Raw genomic sequence first — 17,354 nt, forward strand, 5'->3', positions numbered from 1 at the left:
GGACAATCCAAAATACGCCGACATTTGTCCATCTATTGCTGCATGTGGAAACTACTGCAATGCTAATAAAGTTTGGCAAAGAAAAATTGTCAAAAATCGTGCAACATGTGCCCTATTGGTAAGTGTTTGACTTTTTTGTTCTATTTCTTGCAGTGCAACGACTAAGGAAATAACGTGTAGGCATTGTTACTTAATGACGAAGGAAAAAGGGACGACCCGCAAACTACAAACACAAATTCTGCAATTCAGTTTTTTTGTACATTTAGTGAAGAAATGTTTTGATGACTTTTTTAAGTATGTCATAAATGTTAGCTTTTTAAACTTTCTGAAATCTTACTGTAGGTTGTGTGGACAACCCAAAATACGCCGACATTTGTCCATCTATTGCCGCATGCGGAAACTACTGCAATGCTAACAAAGTATGGGCAAAGAAAAATTGTCCAAAATCGTGCAACATGTGCCCTACTGGTAGGTGTTAGACGTTTTCATTATATTTCTTGCAGAACGACGACTAAAGAAACAACGTGCAAATAAACAACGTTATAACGCAAATTTCTCAAGGCACTGTTATAATAACTGAACGAGGGAAAAGGGACCACCCAAAAACTAAAAACACAAATTTTGCAATTACGTTTTGTACATTGCGCAAGCGATATTTCTTGAGATGCCTTGTGTGTTGCAGTTCAGTCTCAAAACTCGCAGCAATGATTTAATGATTGTTGCAATGAGCTGTATAAACAGCTGTTATATCATGATATGGTGTTTTTATTTTGAGTTTGTACTTATCTTTCTGAAACTTTTACTCTAGCTTGTGTAAACAATCCAAAATACGCTGACATTTGTCCATCTCTTGCTGCATGCGGAAACTACTGTAATGATAACAAAGGCTGGGCACAGAAAAACTGTCCAGAATCCTGTAAAATGTGTCCAACTGGTAGGTTGTATTCTTTTTTCTTATGATTATGAAATAGGTTGAGAAAAAACACTTCATGAAATCTCCGAAAAAATCGTCCAATACGAGGCCATTATAGGCTGAAGTTTAGTTGTTTGACTTAGCCGCTTGACTAATAAATTTTTCCAAATTGTGCCGACGATCGAGTTCGTTGACATACGCCTAGTTAGTTTCATTCTGAAGAAAACTACTAATGAACATGGACCCAGGAAAACTGTGCAATACACTGTAACACAATTCCTTCGTTTCAGTGTATATACTTAATCATTTAACGATGTTTTATTGGAGTTAAAACAAATACCTATAATACAAAGTTATTTATCTGTCAAATTATCTTTTTGAAAACAAAAAGCAATCAATTAAAACTGCGCGGAGTTCTCGACCACATGGCTGCTGTCTTCAACGGACAATATGTAAAGAACAAATCTAAATACAGCGACAAAATGAACACAAAGAGTGCTGATTTCAAGTAGCGGTCAATTAGATAGATCAATGTTATGATATAATATAAACTTGTTTGGTCAATAAAGGTCCAGCTCCTTCCTCTCCGGCACCTCCAACTCCGCCACCCTCTCAGGTACCTTCAACTCCGCCACCCTCTCCGGCACCTCAAACTCCAGCGCCCAGGTCATGTGGCAAGTCCCCAGTGACACGTGTTATTGGAGGAGTGGATGCAAAGCCAGGAAATTGGCCTTGGCAGGTGAGGCAAAATGTTTCAAATCTTAAACACATTTTTGACCTGAGGCAAACTAAGCCTTTTTGATCATTGCGTTTCAACCAGTCTTGTTTAATTTGTTTCAGTTTACAATTTTACCTGATTTCAAGTTTCGTCCTACATGTATCAACAATTAAGTAATTAACCGCTTTCTGCAACAAGATTTTCAGATTCGTTACTCGTGACGTATGTTGTTTGTCCAGTAAAACAACCCGGCATTGCTATAGCATTCGGATATGTTTAACGTTGACAAGAGAGATGACCAACCTTTGTCACGATAGTATCCTAAAATTGACTCCAGTTAGAATGACATCACAGATTGTACTGCAGCCAATTATTACTGCAGGCAAATAAAGTCGCAGGTCTTTACCATGAGTTCTTAACATTAATATGTTAAATTTGGTTGTCACTCTTGCTAGATCGCTCTTCTTCGCGGAAGCTCCAAGTCGTTCAGTTGCGGTGGATCTCTGATCGCTCCTGATTGGGTTGTCACAGCAGCGCATTGTATCTCGACAACGTAAGTAAATGTGGAGGGGTGGCTGTTGTTGTTTCTCTGGGTAGTCAACGAAATTTTAAAAAAAACTTTGGTTAAATCAATAACATTAATTGTGCGTTCAAGTAAACTTTTAAAGACGTTTTACTACCAACAATAAAAGCAACGCGGCTGAGCGAATTACGTGAATACGACTAGGCCGCCGGTTGTGAGCCAAAAATGTCACGTTTACAAATTTGAATGTGACCTGTGCAATGCGGGTTATGTTGGTTTTACTAGCTCGCTGGCACTTATATCAGCGCATAGAGGAACATAAAAACCCTTCTTCCTCCGTTGACAAACATTTTCGGGACAACTGAGCACTATGGGGTTCCATGGGATCTGAGCAGGAATTTTACTGTTTCAAAAAACAAAGTGCAAAAGCAACTTTGACTGTCTTGTGTACGAGATGTTTTTTTTATTAACGACGATCAAGTCTCGATAATCAATCAGACTTAATTCGTGCAAAAGTTTTTAATTAATTAAAATCTCTTGCATGCTTTTTATCACTCTTTTCTAAAAAAATTGACATACTTTTTACATATTTTAGATTCTTACGTCATTGGCACTCTTTTTCTCTATTTATGATATATCTACATTTTTTTTTCCACACATTGAACTTGATAATGACCGAGGAGCAGTCAAAATGTCGTTCGGATTTTTTAACCGTTAATTTTTACCAACAGGCTATTATTTGTAATTTTTTCCACAGGACAGCCAGTTTTTACACCATCCGCCTGGGTGATCATAACCGTTTTGTTTCCGAGGGAACTGAACAAGATATAACAGCCAGGCGAGTGATAAAACACCCCCAGTATTCATCGAGAACGCTTGACAAAGACATCGCTTTGATTCAGCTGTCGAGGCCGGCTACTCTGAACGCTCGAGTTGGAACTGTGTGTCTACCTACCCAAGATGAAATGGTTCCGACCTCGTCCAGATGCTACATTACGGGTGAGTTATTTAGAGTCTAGGTTCTCTTGGGAAGCGATGCAACTGTTTCGATCTCTAGTTCTCACCTTGTTAACTAAACAAATGAAAATTGAATCGGCCGTGAAAGAAGATGCAATTTAATTTTGAGCGGGCGTTTGAAAACTCTGAAACATTCTTTATAAAATGATACCAACCAAAAACAAGTTATAGAGAAGGCGGAATATAGAATCTCCTGTTGATGGCCCAATTAAGATGCCAGTTTAGGACAGGGCTCACTCAACCGCCTATCATGTTAGTGTACAGTTTCTCGGGTCTGAAAACTTAAGAAAATGCATGCTTGGTCTTACAACCTGAGTTAATAGCAGGGGTGTAGCGTCCATATACGCACGTACGCCCGTGCTTACAGCTGAGATCTGAGATAAAACTTTTTTTCTCATTCAATTTGCTGGGAAATAATTTCATATTTTTACATTATACTGGTGTTTTTTATTAGCATTCCCATTGGTAAGCAAAAATAGGAAAAACGCCTCACAAGATGGAAGCACAAATTGAGTGGCATGGATCTGAATGCGACGCCGCAGACTTTGGTTAAGACTCTTGATCACGCAAACTCCCAATTTTATCCCGGCGTACTATGTTGCTCTCGTAACATTGTTAACTTATCCTGTGTCTACATGCACTGCCGCACGTGGCTTCAGTAGCATGAAAACACTAAAATCTCCTCTGCGAAGTACGGTGACGGACGAAAGATTAAGCTCCCTAGCAATATTTCATATACATAAACATAAGAACGTTGATATTGACAGGTTGGTAACGAATTAACCCGTCTTAAGGGTCGACGCCTCGCCCTTTGCTTGTGACCTGTCTTCATTGTCTTTGTATTTTTTTTTCTTTTCGGAACACTGTAGCTTACAGAAATCACTAGGGAAACGGTTCAAATAAACAACTTTCTACTGCATTTTTGCCGCATTACTTATTGAAAATGCCCAGCAGAAAAACCAGGAGATGGCATTTCCGAGACCCTAAATTTCAAAATGCCCCCACACCCCCCTAGTTGTAAGCGCCGTTGGCGCTTACGAAAAATTTATTTTCTTTTGTACATCTTCAAAATCCCACGCTACGCCCCTGGATAGGTAAATTGGTTACAGAGACCTACGTATTGATTGTACAGTCGAAGCTCTCGTAAGCGACCACCTCGGGAATTAAAAAAACTGGTCGCACTATAACTGGTCGCTTGCGAAAATGTAGTCCCGTAAGCGATCAAAAGCTGAAACAATAGAAGCTGGTCACTTACCAGAGATTTTAGCATAAAGCTTTCTACGATAGCCTTGGTCTCAGGGTTACACTCTTGATCCAGCTGTAAATCATGTTGAATTTTAAATTCGAGATCTTAATCTACAAACATTATTAGGCAGTGCAATATTACTGTAAATGTGATCAAGAAAGAGTTGCCGTGATACGTATCAGAATCTTTGAATGGTCGCTTACAAGAGCTTTGATTACAGAGTTTAAGTCACTTAACGGACAATTCAAACGGAGTTTCACAATGGTGGTCGTAAGTAGAGCTGGTCGCTTACGAGAGTGGTCGCAAGGAGAGCTTCGACTGTAATTACCTCTTCGCCTGAGTGTATCCACTTGGACTCGTTGGAGAAAGGACTAGTGCTCGACACTTTAGCGTTCGTATCGTGTTTTGACATATTTATTTTATTAACTCAGTTGATAAAGACAGATATTGTTTTCTGGCCTTCCCACTGACGAAGTCCTCATGTTTGCGCATCAGAGAGAATAATTAAGCGAACAGGAATCCTCGCAACTCTGATAGCAGTTGCAATGGAATAAATGTTTATGCAACTCGTCAACTCACTTCTCAGTGTAGATTTTTCATTTCAATTTAGGATGGGGCAAGATAAAACACCCAGGATCTTCCCACAGCATTCTTCAACAAGCTCAAATGCCACCGGTCACCAACAGCGAATGTGCAAGAAAACTAGCAGCATCACCAGGTACGCGGTTACATTAATTGTTGTTTTGGTTAGTTAAGATTAATTTCTAAGCGGTTTTCATCACAGTGGCTTTACATCTACATCTCATGGTAGCACAAACTAAAGCTTGAAAACAGCATAAGCCTTTCTTAAAGAGCTCACCGGAAAATCCACTTTTTTAAAAACATCAGTTTTAATTCCGATCTTTCAGCTCTCGGCATTTAAGGAAGCCTTATTCTATAAGCCATTTGGTTTCTCCTAAGGCTTACTCACCACCTTCTCTGTAATATATACTTTGGTACTCTTATTTTGCTTTTTATAACGTGTGTGGCAAAATGAACAAACAAACACACAAACAAACAAACTAATCACGACCCGCTTTAATTGCAGTTGGATCGTCTCGGTTAATGTCTGAGACATTCTGCTATGACATTTAGTTAACCCAATCTATTGTCTTTAATAGGAGGATCCTCTCTTAAGATCACCCCGTACATGCTGTGCGCTGGTGTAAATGGCACTATTCTCAGTGGTTGCCATGGAGACAGTGGTGGCCCTTACGTCTGCCAGGGTGCTAACGGCAATTGGGTTCTCCAGGGTGACGTCAGCTGGGGTTCCCCGAGGTGCTCTGCTACTGAGCGATACACTGTGTTTGGACGGGTTGCTAAGTTCCGGAACTGGATTGACCAGACAATGAAATCTTAAATCTTTTTGTAAAATAAGTTGATAAAGCGTGAAATAAAGGAAATTTAAGGCACTGAAATGTTGTCGTATTTTCCTAATTTAAGATAAAGATATCCCAGTGCGTTAAGATAGGATTTGAATTCTTATTGCCGGTAGTTATTAGCTTTGTTTACAATAAGCTTCCTGCAGCTCGTATAAAAAAAAACGGCTCCAATTCGCAAACGATAGCTTTTGTTATAGTTGGTCGTTTTTGACCGTGTAGGATTTAGGCTAAAACAAAGACTTTCGACACGCGTGGGAAAATCAAAATTTTTCTATTACTATTCAGGCGGGAGACTTGATATCTTCGACGAGACCGAAGGAAGGAGTAATTTGCACCCTGTGGGGTGGGGGAGGGGGACAGAGTTTAATAATTGGCACGACGAAACCAAGAGCGCTGGGTCGAGGGTTAAGCGAAAGTTTTGTTCACGAGGCATACTCCAGCTGAGTTGATCGGATATAAATGCAGAAATTAATAAAATCATTCAGGTGATCATTGCTTCAATAATTGCACTAGTTTAGCCAATGCGCTTCGTTCTGCGTGAGCAAATGTTTTCCTTGCAACGCACACTCTGGCCGAGTTCATTGGATATCAGCAAAGCACTTTATCCAGTGCTTCAACAATTGCGCTTGCCGAGTTCTCGCGCTTAAGCCGCGGCCACACAAGCGATTTTTTGCTCGCGCAGGTGATGCAATTTTTTTCAAATTTTGTCCCGTCGCCAGCGCGAGAGGGTTGCTATCGGATATAATTGCAGAAAATTAAAAAATCATTAAAGTGATCATTGCTTCAATAATCGCACTAGTTTAGTAGCCGAGTTCTCACGCTTAAGCCGCGGCCACAGAAGCTATTTTTTGCTCGCGCAGGTGATGCGTTTTTTCAAATTTTGTCGCGTCGCTATCGCGAGGGGGTGGCTACACGATTGACAAATTCTAGCGAGTTTGGCGACAAATTGAAAGCCACGTGATAAATTGTTCTCTATATTCGTTTCTCAGGCGCGGGTGAGAATTTGTCTGCATGGGAAATGGAATCTAAAATGAAACTAGCGAGGCGTTTAACTTCTTTCAACAACCGCTTTGGCTATGATTTTGTGATTTATTAGACTTTACACCTTCCTCTTAGAACGGTTCAACGACCACAATGAAAAATTCGTCTTTGTGGAGATTCTGTTTTACCAATATTCTGGGAGAATTTAGACCAAATGTTAAGGCTCGGAACACGTACCTCAAGAGGATTTTCTTCAAAACTGTTGAGTGCTTAATACGACTCGAAAGACGGTTACAGAAACTTTTTAAAAGAAAAAAAAAAAAACAATAATAATAAAAAAGAGGGGGGCGACCCCCTCGTTCACCCACCACCATAAATCCGCCCCTGGGCTAGTGCGATGTTTGAAACCAAGTCGTACTTCCGATTCCCGTGTAGCACGGTAGATATTGCCTTGTTACATGGCATTGTTGACAAGTGGTTTCAATATTCGTGCTACCACCATCTCAAACCCGAGGGAGAAAAATTAATAGAAAATTTTCTCGATTTTTACACAAGAACAACATAAAGATTTGATAAAAGAATTAATAAAAAATAAATAAATAAATAAGTTCTATCATATAGGAGAAGAGGAGAAAGGTGAAGGGGAGGAAGAAGGTATGGGGATCTTTGCGGTGTTCTTCCTTCCGCTCATTACAGTTTACATTACGATAATTTGAATCTCACGGCGCGGCATAATTATTGAGCAAGAAGAAAAGCCAAAAACCACTGTTTTTACCAGGCAAAATAAAGGTTAACAAAAGATGTACTGTTGCACCTAAAGTCCTACTATCATGTCCGGCGATTCTATCACTTAAGGTTTAAGGTGAAGGTTTTTATTATTAATATGCACTATTTCAATGGTTTACAACAAAAGGAAATTACAATATATAGGAAAAGTAACAAAGAGACAAAATTCTCTGTTACTCCGAGTTTCGTGCTCGCGCACTCATCAGACAGTATTGTATTCAAAGCTCTACACTTAAAAAGTGTATTGAGCACTGTTTAACGGCCTTAGCCACTTTATTACACATAAGAAAAGTAACATAAAGACAGCATTAAATTACATAAATGTGAAAAGTAAAAATGTGCGCAGTGACTAAAGGAGCTTAGGCTTTTGTGGACACAACTGACTAAACCAAGCATTTTTCTTTGAGACTGTTAATAGATCAGCTTTAAAATTAATTTCCCAAACGTACAAACAATTCTGCCATTTTCTATGAGAAGAAAAACTCTCAAGCCAAGCCGTATATCAATCCTTGTTTTGAAATGTACTTATTCGATCCCATGCGACCGTTTTAATGTCTTATTCACCTCACACATCTCACCGCATACATTACACTGTTTAAACTTTATTTTTGTCACTTGAAAATGATGTCATGGTGACACCGAAACGTTGTACAAAACTCTTATCGCTAATTTTATTCTTAAATGTTTGTCCAAATCTAATCTCAGTATCATTTGCTTGGAAGAACTCGTGTTCGAAAAGAGAGCGTGGAGGTCCGGGTGTCATGGTATATCTGACTTGTGCCATCATAGGTCTAGGTGGGAAGGGTGAGATCGTACATGGACTGAGGCGGAAGTCAGACAAGACGCCTTCACTGAATATGCTGAGGTCCGATCACGTCTCACGTCTCATGTCTCTTTTATTTTTTCAATACCTCTTTGAGGGCCTTTTGTCAATTAGGCTTCGATGAAGAAATGACATGTGCAATATACAATACATGGGAGTGGAACAAATTTGTTCCACTCCCATGTATTGTATATTTTGCAAGCCCGTAGACTAGAACGCGATTTAATGGCATCTCATTTCCCAGGCAGGGTAAAATGATCGATATCCCATCGGTTCAGGTTTGATTCAATTTTACCACTGTTAACTTCACAAGTTGCTTCTTTCTCTCCGTCAGTTCAAAATTAAGACATGCGCGAAGTAGCTGACCGCTTAGACATGAATTAAGGTTCTTTTTTCCGCGACTTCCAGGCAAGAAGGGTGCTCTATGGAATTTGCTCGCTCAACTTTGCAATCAACTGTGTATTCATAGAACAAAGATTCATTAGATTTAGTCAATGCCAGTGTGAGATAGACTTCAAAAGCTTCCGAAACCTTCCGCGTTTTAACTTTCTCGTTTTACGATGCTGTTGCTGGGTGCTTACAGAGACAGCAACTTGACTGGAAAGATCTGTGTACTCATCGTCATATACAGACAGCCATAATGGTATACAAGCCTCTATTCCGAATTTTTTTTTACGTGAAAAACCGCATTGTAGTATCTTGATCAGTTTTTGCCCGTTCCTTTCTTGTATACTCGATAAAACAATAAAAACGAGAGCAAATTAAAGAAATTAAAGAGCCCCAATGAGGTTGATGTAGGCGCGGAAAATTTTTTAATGTAGACACTGGAATGTCATTTTTGAGTTGTTAATTTTATTCACATTCATCTCCATGTCAAAATTTGTCTCAATAATGATATTACTGGCAACACTAATATTGAAACTTCGAATCTTTCTTATTTATCTTTTTTATTCATGTTTAAAACTTTATATAGGTAGTGAAAGGAGAGTAACAAAACTATAGGCATTAAACTTTTTACACCATTTATCCTGTTGTGATCAGTGCTACGGCAGCCAAATGAACAGAGCTGACATTTCCGCTTGAACGTGTCACTTTTACATAAATGGAATAATTTTAGTTGTTGGTAATGAAGGCGTGCCAGTTGAAACCAAAAATCCTTTTGCATTTTGGTTGATTTGTTTTCCCGTTAGCACGTTTTTTCATAACACTTTTTCGACATTTTTGCTGTCTCAGTTGTTTGGAAACTTCAATTCCAATTCCAATGTGTCTTTCGTTTGCGTTTGATACCACTACATAGTTGTAAGGGCATCTATCAAAACAAAGAACAGAAAACAAATCTAAAGAATTTTGCTTAATGACCAAGAGGAGAAATTAAAAAGAGTACAATCATCGTCTAATTATAACTTTTGCTTTCTCCTATAGTGTTCTTGACCTTGGCTTTTGAATGGCTGCGCTACAAGTTAAGGTGTCGGTCCATCACAATATAATTTGTTATGGTAATGCAAAACGCAATTACGTAATCCCGAAGGGTAAATGAAGATTGCACTAACCACTTGCCAAATAAACGCAGTTATTTTTCATCATTAAATTCTAAAAAGGTGTCATGCCTTTCCCAAGGAAGGGTTATAAAGGCCACCAAAATTAACATTCGGCTAAGTTGGATAGCAAGAGAGACGGAGGTTTATCTTGAAGTCAGAACCACCATCAGATTATTCAAACCTGGAGACACAGTGGACTGATTTGATCGTTATAAGGTGTCTCCAGCTGGCGGTATTAAGAGGATAGCTGGAGAAACATGAAGGCTGTGATTTTCCTGTGCTGTTTCATTGTTGGAAGTTATTCCTCAAGCAATGAGGGTAAGTCAGGATTGATTATAGAACATTTATCTTTCGTACTTGTTTCGCGGTTAGCCTAAAATTTTGTTTTTGCGCTTAGGCGCGCCCTAAATTAAACTCACTTCTAATTGCAAACAGCAAGAAGGCACCAGTGATAGCTTAACTCTCTCCACAATAGATACAGCCGAATTTCGGACACTATTACACGTTATTTCTAATCGATCTAAGCTTTTAAATCACTTAAGCAGCTAGCGATATAGCAATAAGAGCCCATTGTGTAAGTATTACACAATTTTGTTGGAATAGAATAGAAACTATGAGAAGGATTAAAATTTAGTGAAAAACTTTGAGAAATCACGCAAAGCTGCTAAAACCTCATATAGGCGAACAGCATACAACGAAAACAAATTATTACAGTTTTCTATGCATTTAATTAATCTTAACCTGAATCAAGATGAAAAATAAGCAGAGTTTTACAATTTTTTGTGTAGTGATTGTGGTTGTTCTTTGACATTTACGGGATGTATGTTAATCCATTCCTATTTAAGCAGAAGAATGAGATACTTTGTTATGCTGAGTTTTTACGCTTAATGACCTGCTTACCTTCCTCTTCAGTGTCGTGCACCTTTGACAGCGGTTTGTGCTTGGGATGGAAACAGGAAACATCAGACAAGTTTGACTGGACACTGAGGTCTGTGTCTACGCCATCCTCTGGTACAGGACCATCATCAGGTCATGGGGGTTCAGGTATGTGTCAATGGACTCTATAAGCATTGTTTTGTTGTCCGTTCTTTTGTCCTCTCGACCAACAGTGTAAGACGTTGCAAAACGGTGCAGGTCGCCTCATCTTCTTTTTTATCACAGTAATTATTCAATTTTATTTCGACGCTTCTGGCACTCTTCACGGAGAGGGTCTTCATTTGAGTTTTTACTGGAAGCACGCTGAAAACTTTTAAAAGCTAAATTAAATGCCTTCAAGTATGAGCAAGACGGGAATTTTCTAAAAGAGAATTTAATTAATGAGCCTCAGAAAACTTAACAAAATTAAGAGGAGTTGTAATACTAGCCTTTTCTGCTTCACTACAGATTTTAAAGGTAATTGTCTCTCAAAACCTCAAAACTCTCAGGGAAGGGAGAACAAGAAGCGCTTACGCAAAAAGGGTGCTTAGAACAGCACTTCTGTGGCTATTAAAATTGGAGCACTTGCTAACTAAAACTCATCTTAATGGGATCACTTCCTAGAAACACTCTCTTGTTTGTAAGGAGAAAGTTAGATTTCGAGGTTCCTTGTATTAGTGTGTCGGTATTAGCAAAAAAGAAAAAATAAGAAATAAGAAGTTCGACTGAAAGAACGAAAGAACTTATCATTCCTGTTGTTATTGCTTTACTTCGAACTATTTGTATGAAATTAAAAATTACGATGGGTGACCAATTTAACGCCTAACATGGAAGACGCGTCGTACGTTTCGCAAACCCTCTCCAGTTCTCTTGTGCAAATAAATGGTGAAAAACAAACACAAAATAATATTATAAAATGTATTATTTATTAAACACCCCCCACAGGGACGTTTCATTTACCAATAAAATATAAATAGTTATCAACTTACCTAATATCGGATGTTACATAACTAAAGTATACATAGAAAAGCAAGCTAAACCCCCTCCCCCCCCCCCAAAAAAAAAAATGAGGAAAATAATAAAAAAAGAGTTAAATAAACTAAAAAAACAAAAACAAAACAAAAAAGCCTAAGGTTTTCTAGTTTTCATGATGAAATTTGGCCAGGGCTGATTTTGATGCGATAGAATCAGTCCAAGATGTACACAAAATATCTACAAATGGTAAGACCCAAGACAAAGGAGAAGCCAATAAAATATAATAAAATTAATTTTCTTTCTCCGTTTGATTTTGCTACATGGAGTTATTAGTTATTTAGCGCTGCTTGAATTAAGGAAACATAACCCCCTCCCCACTCTTTCCCTTTTCTTAATTTAGGAATGTACATGTACATTGAGTCTTCGAGTCCAAGGCGGCCAAATGACAACGCCAAGCTTTCATTTACTTCTTCTGGAAGCGGTAGTTTTTGCATGACCTTCTTTTACCACATGAATGGAAGAGATATTGGTGCACTGAAAGTATACAGTGGTGGTCAAATAAAATTTTCCAAGTCAGGAAGCCAAGGAAATGCCTGGAAGAAGGCCGAAGTGGATATCACTGCGAGTGGAAGTGTGAGTATCACATACTTAAAATTTTTCACTGCTCTTTGAAATCCGTGACAAAAAAAGAACCCAGTGTATTTAGCATGTCGGTAAAATGTGATCATCATCGTGAGTTTAGTAATATAAAGGGCTATTGTTGGTCAATGGACAATCTCTGCGGAAGTGGTCATCAAAGTCAAAGTGAAGTCTTGAGGATTCGACCCGGTTGCCAGCGAAGTCACCATGAGTATGCGCACAAAATTAATTCTTGTGACAGTAACAAACAAACAGACAAACAAACAAACAAACAAACAAACACAAGAACTAACCGACCTCAAAAGGAACTCTTCTAGATAGAAATCAAAGTGGAGTGGTAGGATAACCCATAAGGTATTTAATTGTTCATACCAAAGAAAACATATATTGACATTGTTAAATTTAGTGAATATATTATATTTTCCACTATTTCCAAATAATCAAAGGTACTTAAAAATATACTTTTAATAGCGTAAAATTTTAAAGCTAGTTAAAAATTTGGATCTATTACCGCCTTTTACGCTTTTAAAGCTTCTGCACACCGCCATTTTGGATTCCATTACGTTATACGGTTCCTCAAGTATTCTACATAAAAGAACTTCTGCTTTCTGACCACAGTGGCAACGGTATAACGGCACGACATCAGAATGGAAATGATTATATCCAATTTTAAACTGAATAACGCTAATACGCTATCTCCACTTTCAATATAAGATACTTCTAAAAATTTAATGTGAGTGGAGATTTCCTTTAAGATACAGGAACAAAAGTATCGTTTCACTGATTAAAAAGTTTTAGTCCAGGTCCAAAATTGCTTAACGCTTTCCTGAGATCATAGGAATAAACGGAGACATGGACTTTATTTTTCTCAGACAAATTTTGATCAAAAATCTCAGTTTTAACGGGCGGTCACCATATATGATGGTGCATGTTATCGCGGGAAAAGCATTTCAGCTAAAATGTTGAGACTTTTGAAATGAAATTTTAAGTCTTAAACAAATTTGGTTTGCTTGCAGACAATGATTTTATGACTCTTTTTAATATTAGGTCCAAGTAACATTTGAGGGTGTAAGAGGTAAAAGCTGGCAAGGTGACATCGCTATTGACGACTTTTCACTGAGACCAGGAAGTTGCTCAGGTATGCCACCAAACCCATTACCACCACAAACACCAGCTCCACCAGATGGAGTTTGCGTTCTCTTACGAATCGTTATCTTAACAAACTATTCAGAATATAAGGATAAGGTCCAATCTTTAACATTTTTGACATGTCAAGCTCTCAATGATACATTTTGTCGCTGATAATTTGTTTCACTGGTAAAGTTTCTTCCTTCAAAAAGATATATTTTTTAAAGTAAATGCATTAGTCAAATTCAGAGGCCTCAGTGTAAAGAATTGCAAGAAATGCCGCCTGTCGTTGTAACTTTTTTTAACGTTTTAAACATCTTCCTTGGTTTCATTGTAATTGAAATGAAATGAACTTTATCAACATGTCGTAGCTTTTAGCGTACTGGAATGTACGCTAATTGGGGACACTACCACTTTACATCATAAAATATACATACGATCGATCAATACTATTATACAGTGCGTTAAAAGACACCTAACTACTTCATATTATAAAGTATATATAATGATCGATTCTTGCCAATACAACGCAAAAAATCAAGTAATTCTAAAGCCGACTTTTAAAGAGATCAAGGCGGTATAAACATGTTTCTGTGCTGGTTAAAATACTGGTTTGGGACTTCGTTATAGTGTCCATTAAGATAATTAAAAACAATTTCAAACCTTACCAGCAAACAAGTGATCGTTTGGACTTTTGGTCAAGACTGAGAAGTATCCAACAATTTAACGTTAAAACTCTTCATTTTTAAGGAGGTTGCGGCTCAAGACCATCTCACTCTCGTATCGTGGGAGGCGAAAACGCGAAGGTTAACAGCTGGCCATGGCAAGCAATGTTGGTCAGTACTTCCGGTAGGCAGTTCTGTGGAGGGTCACTCGTGCATCCCTTGTGGGTTGTAACAGCCGCGCATTGTGTCAAAGGACGGAGTCCGTCATCTTTCAGAGTGAAGTGAGTATCAAAAAAGAATGAGTCAGTTACAGTGCATCAACGATTCTTAGTATTTTCTTGCTATACGACTATCACCATATTAGTTGGTAGTTGGTATCTAAGTGATAGGGTGCGCGCGATTGCCAATATATTTTGCAGGTCTCTAACATGTGAAAGAAATTAAAATATTTTTGCAGTATGAACGAAGACAATACGTCATTGCTAGTTACTTAATGTATTGGAAAAGAAAAAACTTGTGTGTTCTAGCTTCCCATCATTCGAGATATATTAATTAGTTGTTCTGCCTAGGACTTGATATATGACAATCGTTTTTCCGCTCCACTGTTTCAGCAACTTTAACTGTAGATCGTCTAACCGCGAAGATAAGTAATAAATACTTGTTGAGCTATTACAATTCTTTGTAAGCGCGTGTGACATTGTCAGCTGTTTTTAAAGGCGGATAAATTATGGTCATTTCCAGATTTTTCCTTTGTTTGTTGTTTTGCATTCAGACTTTCAATCGTCAGTAAATAATTTATTTGATTGCACCTTTTTTTTTAGATTGGGAGCTTATTATAGAGTAAGTGGATCTGCGGGAACAGAGCAGACCATCAACGTTGCCCAAATTATTCCACACGAAAAATATCACAAACCAGTACGCTACGCCCACGACATTGCAATGCTCAAACTTGCGAAGCCTGCTGTTCTCGGAAAAGGAATTGGTGTTGTTTGTGTGTCAAACCCAAGCAACGTTCTTCCGATTGACAATAAAGATAAGAGGTGCTGGATAACTGGATGGGGAACTTTGTCATCTGGCGGAAGTCAACCTAATATCCTCCAGCAAGCGTCGGTTCCACTGGTGTCAAAATCACGTTGTTTGGTGGCTTATCCGGGAAAGATTGATGACTCCATGTTATGTGCTGGTCTGGACAAAGGGGGAGTTGATTCCTGCCAAGGTGATAGTGGTGGACCGCTGGTTTGTGAGTATAACAATAAATGGCATCTGGAGGGTGTGACCAGCTGGGGATATGGCTGTGCTGCGGCTAAAAAGTACGGCGTCTATGCTAAGGTTGGCTACTTGAGATCCTGGATACTCAGCAAGGTTGGTTCGAACCCACTTACTCCTAAACCACCCACGCCATCACCATCTACACAGCCGCCATCACCACCACCACCGAGCACACCACTGCCTCCAACTCCCTCTCCGACACCAGGTTTGTTTAATAAGAGAAAAATGCACAAACTTAATTGTTCGTTAAATGGGTCATTGAATACCAAGCAGCAAACTTGTTAAAATCAGATTTTTATTAAGGCTGCCGGATGATCATCTTATATATTTCATCTACGTTCTTTTACCCAAGATTATTCCAGCGTCAGTAGATTATTCGAAGAAACGCCAACATCAGTAACACACGCACAATTGTTTAATGACCTTTGACGCTAAAAAATTGTACTCGTCAAATGCTGCGCATAAGATTTGAGATGCCTCCTCGAAAGTGATTGATTGAATTTGAGATGGTTTGTGTTTGCTTTCACGTTTTCTCGGGGAAATCTGCAAAAATTAATTAACTCTTAAGTTTAATGTCATTCGCTGAGTAAAGAAATGGGTTGATCACTTTTTTTAGTATTTCATAAATTTTAGCTTTTTAATGTTTCTGGAATTTTACTGTAGGTTGTGTGGACAATCCAAAATACGCCGACATTTGTCCATCTATTGCCGCATGTGGAAACTACTGCAATGCTAATAAAGTATGGGCGAAGAAAAATTGTCAAAAATCGTGCAACATGTGCCCTATTGGTAAGTGTTTGACTTTTTCGTTCTATTTCTTGCAGTGCAACGACTAAGGAAATAACGTGTAGGCATTGTTACTTAATGACGAAGGAAAAAGGGACGACCCGCAAACTACAAACACAAATTCTGCAATTCAGTTGTTTTGTACATTTAGTGAAGAAATGTTTTGATTACTTTTTTAAGTATGTCATAAATGTTAGCTTTTTAAACTTTCTGAAATCTTACTGTAGATTGTGTGGACAACCCAAAATACGCCGACATTTGTCCATCTATTGCCGCATGCGGAAACTACTGCAATGCTAACAAAGTATGGGCAAAGAAAAATTGTCCAAAATCGTGCAACATGTGCCCTACTGGTAGGTGTTAGACGTTTTCATTATATTTCTTGCAGAACGACGACAAAAGAAACAACGTGCAAATAAACAACGTTATAACGCAAATTTCTCAAGGCACTGTTATAATAACTGAACGAGGGAAAAGGGACGACCTAAAAACTAAAAACACAAATTTTGCAATTAAGTTTTGTACATTGCGCAAGCGATTTTTCTTGAGATGCCTTGTGTTTTGCAGGTCAGTCTCAAAACTCGCAGCAATAATTTAATGATTGTTGCAATGAACTGTATAAACAGCTGTTATATTATGACATGGCGTTTTTTATTTTGAGTTTGTACTTATCTTTCTGAAACTTTTACTCCAGCTTGTGTAAACAATCCAAAATACGCTGACATTTGTCCATCTCTTGCTGCCTGCGGAAACTACTGCAATGATAACAAAGGCTGGGCACAGAAAAACTGTCCAGAATCCTGTAAAATGTGTCCAACTGGTAGGTTGTATTCTTTTTTCTTATGATTATGAAATAGGTTGAGAAAAAAAGACTTCATGAAATCTCCGAAAAAATTGTCCAATACGAGGCCATTATAGGCTGAGGTTTAATTGTTTCACTTAGCTGCTTGAGTAATTTTTCCAAATTGTGCGGACGATCGAGTTCGTTGACATACGCCCAGTTAGTTTCAT

At 38.4% G+C, this 17,354-nt stretch overlaps 1 protein-coding gene across 1 annotated transcript; it reads left to right on the forward strand.

The window, feature by feature from the left end:
• Nucleotides 1-105: 105 nt before the first annotated feature.
• LOC146474622 (transmembrane protease serine 9-like) lies at nucleotides 106-16,393 on the forward strand. The gene is made up of 14 exons (XM_085116842.1): nucleotides 106-118; nucleotides 343-468; nucleotides 809-934; nucleotides 1,483-1,652; nucleotides 2,087-2,184; nucleotides 2,912-3,153; nucleotides 5,028-5,135; nucleotides 5,581-5,811; nucleotides 10,879-11,010; nucleotides 12,257-12,489; nucleotides 13,543-13,689; nucleotides 14,373-14,569; nucleotides 15,110-15,762; nucleotides 16,221-16,393. The coding sequence occupies exons 1-14, from the start codon at nucleotides 106-108 to the stop codon at nucleotides 16,391-16,393; spliced, it is 2,649 nt and encodes an 882-aa protein (XP_084972968.1).
• The last annotated feature ends 961 nt before the right edge of the window (nucleotides 16,394-17,354 follow it).

This window comes from Pavona decussata, unplaced genomic scaffold (assembly GCF_977016875.1).
Source record: "Pavona decussata unplaced genomic scaffold, jaPavDecu1.1 SCAFFOLD_87, whole genome shotgun sequence".
NCBI lineage: Eukaryota > Metazoa > Cnidaria > Anthozoa > Scleractinia > Agariciidae > Pavona > Pavona decussata.

Bases quoted from the DNA above. Each gene is read 5' to 3' on its own strand.
- LOC146474622 (XM_085116842.1), top strand. The intron at 469-808 runs GTAGGTGTTAGA...CTTTTACTCTAG, and splicing joins GTGCAACATGTGCCCTACTG to CTTGTGTAAACAATCCAAAA. The intron at 5,812-10,878 runs CTTAAATCTTTT...CTTCCTCTTCAG, and splicing joins GATTGACCAGACAATGAAAT to TGTCGTGCACCTTTGACAGC.